General features: G+C 44.6%; 1 protein-coding gene across 1 annotated transcript; it reads left to right on the top strand.

The window, feature by feature from the left end:
- Positions 1 to 6,584: 6,584 nt before the first annotated feature.
- Positions 6,585 to 7,403, top strand: LOC142568595 (uncharacterized). Its single transcript, XM_075678473.1, has one exon. The coding sequence runs from the start codon at positions 6,585 to 6,587 to the stop codon at positions 7,401 to 7,403; it is 819 nt and encodes a 272-aa protein (XP_075534588.1).
- Positions 7,404 to 7,932: the final 529 nt, after the last annotated feature.

Here is a 7,932-nt window from a genome sequence, read left to right as displayed (position 1 = left end):
GTTATTTAGATTGAGTTGCTTGCCTGGTTTGGGAATAAGAATTGTGTTAGCCACCTCATTCTCCATCCCTTCGCATAATCACCGTTTTTCCAGAGTTCGTTGAAATACTCTGTTAAATATTTCATAGAATCATCGTCCAAATTTTTCAACAGCCTATTGGGAATGCCATCTGGAGCAGCAGCAGATTTACTGTTGAGGTCGTACAGGGCTGCGCGAACTTCGCTTTCTGTGAAGTCTTGATCCATAGGCTCACAGTCTTCCCCTGTACATTCAGGCGGGTCTGTACTCTCATTACTATCCTTAAGTGGTAAATACTTAGCCGCGAGCCGATCTAGAATGGCCTCCTCCGTTGTGCCCTGACTCTCCCGATGGACGAGTCGTGCTACTGGTGTTCTCCTATTACATTTCGTGTCGTTCTCATGAAGCAAATGTCTAAGTTCCAAATTACACCACGTCTGATTCGACCATCTATGGAATTACAAAGCTCATCCCATTCTTGTTTCTGTAAATTTCTGGAGTGTTCTTCAATCTCCCTATTCAACAATGCTGTGCGCTTCCTGAGTCTCCTGTTCAGCCGTTGCGTTTTCCATCTTTTTAACATAGATTGTTTGGCTTCAATCAAGTGCGCCAGCCTACTGGCCATGATTTCGATATCCTCCTCTGTGGTAATATCCTTCGTTGCCGCCTTTACATCTTCCATGAGCTGAGTGATCCAAGTTTGGAGCGTTTTCTTTTCTCCTGTATCTGTCTCAGCTGTGCTTTTCCTTGCTTTCCGAAAAACATCCCAGTCAATGAAGTTAAAGTGCTTTATCTCATTACTTGGTGTTTCCAATAGTATTTGTAATATGTAATGATCACTACCCAGGTGAATATTGGAGTTATTCGAGCCAGCGTTCGCTAAATTTGATACAATAGTAAGGTCTGGGGTGGAGTCCCTGCATGTAGATGTACCACGCCTAGTGGGATAAGCTGGGTCTGTGATGAGGGAGAGATTAAGATCTGTAGCTAGGTGCCAGAGTCCATCCCCTTTCTTCGTATTCCAGCGATATCCCAAGGTTTGATGTGTGGCGTTGAAATCTCCACCAATAATGAGCGGAGCGTGCTTAGTAAAAGCCATAGTCTTATTAAGAAGTGCCCTGAAACGCTGTTTCATGTCGCTAGGGCTGCTATAAACATTAAGACAAAAGAGGCTTTGCGGTTTGCTTCTATTCCTTTTCAAAATTATTTCCACAAGTAAGTATTCTAATTTGTTTAGTCCAAGGCGCAAATCATGTTCTATGTAAGGTATTTTCTTGTCTGCGAGCGCGACCAGCCCCCTACCCGGCTCGTTGCCCCTGCATGTCGCTTTGTATCCGGATAGGTTGATCTCATCCGCCAAGGTTTCCAGCAGCATAATTATTTTCGGTCTGTCTGGAGAGGTTTTTATTAACTGCATGAGAGGTGCTTTTTTGTGATAAAATTCTCGGCGATACCATTGCCACACGCTAAAGCTCCCCCTGCTAGCCATTGCTTATAGAACCCGCCTTACTGCTACCCGCTAGAGTGCGCTTCGTAGAACCCCCCGACGCGCCAGGGAGCGATCTGACGCTTTCTGCCTCTGAGGGTAGGTATTCGTCGTGCTCGCCTTTCGTTTCTACTTTGGTAAGCCTCTTTTCAGCCGTCAATCTCCATTTCCATAACTTATCAACTTTGAAGGTAGTTTTATCTATGGCATCTCTAAGTTGTTTATTCGCCTCCTTGATCTCTTCCAAAGCAGAGCACACTGTCGTTCCTATTGGGCTTATTGCCCGCTTCTTTGGAGCTGGTGTGTTTTCTTCATCCTGACTGTTGTCATTATACACCGGTTTGGCTGTTGCTATTTTTGTGGGGCTAGTCTGCGAGTTCTTGCGAAGTTCTACAACCTGCTTAGTAAGTTCTTCATTTGCCTTTCTCAGATACGTTACTTCTTTAATTAGCTGTTCTACCCTGGCGTCATTATCTCCGACCGGCCGCCCCGCACCGCTCTCCGCAGCCCTCACAGTACCTTTCACTTTGTCGGCCCAGGTTGTTCCAGATGTCCTCTTGGTGCATGATAGTTAATTGGGACACCATGTATATATTTATGACCTTTGCATGCAACTGACCATGTTTCCACCCCTAATAAATGTTGTAAATTATTAGAAATGTTTTTTTCATGAGTCGTTAGTATTGCTTACCGGAAAGAGAAGCAATGCTAAGACGCACAACATTCGCGTGCATTTCCGGCGCCATTGATAAAAGACTCTGCCGGAGAGGTCACTGAAGTCTATAGATTTTATTTCATGGGTAAAAAAATCACGCAAAGCAATTTGAAGCGTGGTGAACATATAGTAACATGTTCATTCTCTAAGCACAGGCTATTCGTACCTTTAGAAATATCTTTTTTTAATTGGTTACCTCTATTTACCTATATTTATTTAATTGGCTAACTCAATATACTGTAGTAATTTGCGACTTCAATGCAAAAATGGGTAAAAGCATGCTGGTGAACAAGCAATTGGCAACTACGGCGTCGATTCTAGGAACGCTAGAGGAGAGATGCTGGTAGAATTCGTAGAAACGAATAAGCTTCGAATAATGAACACCTTTTTCAGGAAGCGTAGCAACAGAAAGTGGACCTGGAAAAACCCTAATGGTGAAACAAGAAATGAATTTGACTTCATACATTCTGCTGATCCCAGCATAGTGCAGGATGTAGAAGTGGTAGGTGGGGTAAAATGCAGTGATCATAAGTTAGTGAAGGCAACGATTTACTTCAATTTGAAGAGAGAAAGAGCTGAATTGGTCAAGAAGAAACAGGTCAACCTAGAAGCAGTAAGGGTAAAAGCAGACAAAGTCAGGTAGGTGCTTGCAAACATATATGCAGCCTTAGAACAGAGAGATGATGATGACATAGAGCTAATAAATGAAACCGTAACTAGGTTGGCTTCAGAGGGTGCAATTGAAGTGGGAGGCAAGACACCAAGGCAACCAGCAGGCAAGCTCTCCCAAATAACAAAGTACCTAATAAAGAAACGACAAAAAATGAAAGTGTCCAACTCAAGAGATAGAATTCACGGAACTGTCAAAACTGATTAACAAGGCGAAAATAAGGGATATTCGAAACTATAACGTCAGAAAGACTGAAGAAGCCGTAAAAAATGTACGCAACCTCAAATGCGTGAGAAAGAAACTTGGTATAGGGCAAACTAAGATGTATGCACTGAAAGATAAGCATGGTAATATCATCAGCAATCTCGAAGATATAGTAAAAGCAGCGGAAGAATTCTATAGTGACCTGTACAGTACCCAGAGGACGCAAGATACCTCAGTTAGAAACAGTAATGAACAGGATACAGGAACTCCTCCTGTAACTAGCGATGACGTGAAACGAGGAAGACCAGCAGGAGAATGTGGGATAACAGTCAATTTAATCAAAGATGGAGGAGACATAATGCTTGAAAAACTGGCGGCTTTTTATACGAAGGGTCTGTCGACTGCAAGGGTCCCAGAAAACTGGAAGAATGCAAACATTATACTAATCGTCAAAAAGGGAGACGTTAAATAATTGAAAAATTATAGGCCCATTAGCTTACGCCCAGTATTATATACAATATTTACCAAAATAATATCCTATAGAATAAAGGCAACAATGGACTTCAGTCAACCAAAGGAACAGGCTGGCTTCAGGAAGGGATACTCTACAATTGATCACGTCCTTGTCATCAATCAGGTTATCCAGAAATCCGCAGACTACAATAAGCCTCCCTATATGGCTTTCATAGATTACGAAAGGCATTTGGTTCAGCAGAGATACCAGCAGTCATAGAGGCATAACATAATCAAGGAGTACAGAACGCTTACGTAAATACATTGGAAAATATCTACAGAGGTTCTACAGCTACCTTAATTCTACACAAGAAAAGCAGGAAGAGACCTATAAAGAAAAGGGTCAGACAGGGAGACACAATCTCTGCAATGCTATTCACTGCGTACTTAGAGGAAGTATTCAAGCTATTAAACTGGGAAGGCTTAGGAGTAACGATCTACGGCAAATATCTCAGCAACCTTCGGTTTGCCGATGACAATGTTCTATTCAGCAACAATGCAGACAAATTACAACAAATGATTGAGGACCTTAACAGAGAGAGTGTAAGAGTGGGGTTGAAGATTAATATGCAGAAGACAAAGATAATAATAAATAGCCGGGCAAAGGAACAAGAGTTCAGGATCGCCAGTCGACCTCTAGTGTCTGTGAAGGAGTACGTTTACTTAGGTCAATTAATCACAGGGAACACTGATCAGTAGAATGAAATTCACAGAAGAATAGAAATGAGTTGGATCGCATACGGCAGATATTGCCAGCTCCTGACTGAAAGCTTACCATTGTCATTGAAAAGGAAGGTGTACAATCAGTGCATTTTACCGGTACTGACATATCGGACAGAGACTTGGAGACTGACAAAGAAGCTTGAGAACAAGTTAAGGACCGCGCAAAGAGCGATGGAACGAATATTGCTAGGCATAACGTTAAGAGACAGAAAGTGAGCGGTTTGGATCAGAGAGCAAACGGGTATAGGCGATATTCTAATTGACATCAAGAGGAAAAAATAGAGCTAGGCAGGTCATGTAATGCGCCGGTTATATAACCGTTACAGAACGTTACATTAAGAAGGGGCACCAAGGGAAGGAAAACGCAATCGAGGAATACAAAACACTAGGTGGAGCGATGAAATTAGCAAATTCGCGGGCGCTATAGTTGCAATCGGTTGGCGCAGAACAAGGGTAATTAAAGATTGCAGGGAGAGGCCTTCGTCCTGCAGTGGACATAAAACAGGTTGATGATGATGATGATTTCTTTCAAATATGTAATAAGCTTTGACCTGTGTGTATATTCATAGATATTGTGTATGTATATATGGTGTGGAAACCTAAAACAATGTTGAAGTGAGAAAATACGGATGAGGCAGCCGCCGTTAGATCTTCTAATGCGCGAGTCTTTCTATTGTCCGGATTCGCAGAAATAAAGCGAACGTATCAGTTAAAAGCCTTGCACGTCTGCGCCAACAATTATGCAGTGAGCTATTAGCCCCAGTAAAATTTCAAGTAAAGAGGTCGAGGAAAGGCAAAAGAAGCCTGAAATGATGTGGGTGACAAAGCTCTCGCTATGGCACCTTAGGTGTGTGTGTGTATGTGTGTGCGTGCGCGGGGGGGAGGAGGGGGGAGGCTTCCGCATCGCCCGGAGTGAGCTGAGCCCCTTCGCCCGGAAAACTCCGGAAGTAGTGAAAGTAGACGTTCTCTGGCACACCAGTGACAATTCATAGTTTATTTCCTCATACAGGAATAAGAAGACCCAGATATCGCTCTCGTTAAAATATTTGATAAAACGAAAGCGCTAGGGGTCAAAGAAAAAGTAGAAGAGGAACGCTGAATTAGCGCGGCCATGTTGCACTTTCCAAGGAATGCTAATTTCATAGACAAGCAAAAGCTAGTCGAACATTGGAATTAGTATTTGGAAGATTTTCCCTTATATAATGCAGTGTCCACGGACGCCTAATAAAAAGGTGAGAAATCAGCGATAGGCATTTGCTCTCAAACACTGTCATGAAGCTTTGCTATCCGTCTTTCCGATTACACTCCAATTTTATGTGGCCGAATTCATGGCCATATGCTTGGCCGTATACAAAATTCCGAAAAGTGTGTCGCACAATATTGCTCGGAGACTGTTCAGTTCTTAAGTCGATGGAAAGCACAAATAATTCACCATTGCACCGATCGCTTCACAATCCGGTTTTTGTGGATAACTGGACAGCGTGGACTAGCACTCATTGAGATTACAGACAGCTTGGCAAAGGCAGCGCTTGTAGGTAGTGAGTTTCTTTATACCAAACCTTACTCTGCTTACGGTGACAAGATTCCCGTGGCGACAACAAGTCCTAGGTAGAAAAAATGAGCCCCCTCGTTGCTGCACCGGATTACGAACATTTAGCGTTCCCCTGGAATGTGCGGTCTTGTCCCTCACGGCAATGCGAAGTTTCCATTACACTATTACGATGTCGAATACCTCAAGTAAATCTGTTCATGAGGAGGTGTGGCTTCGCAGCATAGAACCTTTGTGCATCATGTGGGGATATAGAATCACTGTACCATTTCCTCCTCTTTTTCCGCAAATATAATTCCGAAAGGAAGACCTACTTAAAGCAGCCCCTATCGCGTATTGGCCTTGCTCTCTCGGTGATTAGCATGTTATCTTTCGGGGCAAGTACCCCTGGTCGAGCCCGAAAGGAAGTGTGTCAGGTTGTGCATGAGTACGTCATTGCGATTGGGAGACTCATGTTAAGCACATTTTCCTCATTATTAACGCTGAATCGCGTTGTTTTCGTAATATAGCATCTTCGGCAAAACTGGCATGACTATTCGAGAAACGGGAACAGAAAAATAATTTATATTCACTACTAATTAAATATGGATAGTACAGATCAATAAGTTAACAGGAAGCAAGAAGTTGACGTTATGTTTCCATTGAGTGCCATGGCCAATCTCCTCGTCCTGGGTACATGCCAGAATTTTGAAGGAAGAAGAAGAAGATGCTGCATTTTGACGACCTCCCAGTTGAACTCGTCCTCAAGATATTCGCTTACCTCCCGCAACTCTGGCTCGCGACAACAGCCCAGGTGTACGAGCGATGGAAGAGGTTAGCCTTCGACCCTTGCCTCTGGACAGCGGTGCGTATCAACCTCCGGGACATGGAAAGAGAGCACCCGGTGGACGAGGGCCTAAACAGAGCCACCCTGATCCGCAAGCTTAATATCTCCGCAATTATCTGCGTAGAAGACATCGCTCCTTGCTCGACGCACTTCAAACTGGTGAAAGAGCTGGTGATACCTTGCCGAGGGCCCTCACATCGCAGCATGCCAATCATTCTGCGAATCTGCGAGTCAGTTACCGACATGGCGTTGCGTGGAAATCATACGCCGCTGCCAGATTACGTACGCCTTCTCCAGAGCTTAAAATGCCTGAGAGTATTCTTGACTTCGCGAGAAGTCTACATCGAGGACGGCATTCTTCGCCAGCTATACGCCAGCTGTCCTTTGCTTGAACGACTGGGTATCAACTCGGATCGGGTACGCCATAGAAGCACATGGGGGTGCATCGAATCACTGCAGCATCTGGCATGCCTCTCAGTAACTCGTATATTCACAGGGGGATTGCTGTACGTGTCTAAGGCACGTCCAAACCTGAAGCTACTCCAGATCGGCAGCGTTTGGAACGAGAACGACGTGACGGTGGCACAGGTACTTCAGTCTTTCCTCAAGCTCCGGATCCTTTCAGTGGATGGAGAGTGCGGAACCTGGCGGTTCGACCCCCTGTTCAGAACGCTGAGAGAACTCGACGAACACATTTGATGTTCAACAGCTCCACATGGAAGAACACCAAACATCTCCTGCAAAAATCCAGAAAGAAGCTTCCTCACGTCACCATCAGTGCCAGAACGCTCAGCCAGTATGTTCTCAACTTGGTGCACGACTGCAAGGACCAAAAAAGTGTCGCAGTATGCGGCGTTTGCGGGCGAGACATGCTGCTTAGGATGCTCATCGCGCTGCCGAGGCTTGTTCGCGCCCAGTTGGACGTTGTCTCTGAGGCAGCGGAGACCGCAAGCTAGTTTATCACGGTGGTAATTATTCTTGACAAGTCCAGCAAGGGCCATACTTGGTTCGTGCTTCGTGTACATTGCACGTCGCAGGCCGCAGAGTACGATATGACACGTGTGGTGTGGAACCTCAGGGAGTTCCTCGCTTTTAACACGGATGTTTCGATGAACTACATGCGCTATTTGGAGGAGCAGTGCTCGCGGATGAAAGAGAGGAAGCTTTCTTTTTCGTGTCTTGGAGGAGAAAAGTGTTGTGCACACTGCACACTCCGCTTCCAGTCATT

Source organism: Dermacentor variabilis, unplaced genomic scaffold (genome assembly GCF_050947875.1).
Source record: "Dermacentor variabilis isolate Ectoservices unplaced genomic scaffold, ASM5094787v1 scaffold_22, whole genome shotgun sequence".
In the NCBI taxonomy this organism is placed as follows: domain Eukaryota; kingdom Metazoa; phylum Arthropoda; class Arachnida; order Ixodida; family Ixodidae; genus Dermacentor; species Dermacentor variabilis.
The sequence above is the reverse complement of the archived record's forward strand: the minus strand, read 5'-3'. Positions and strand labels throughout refer to the sequence as shown.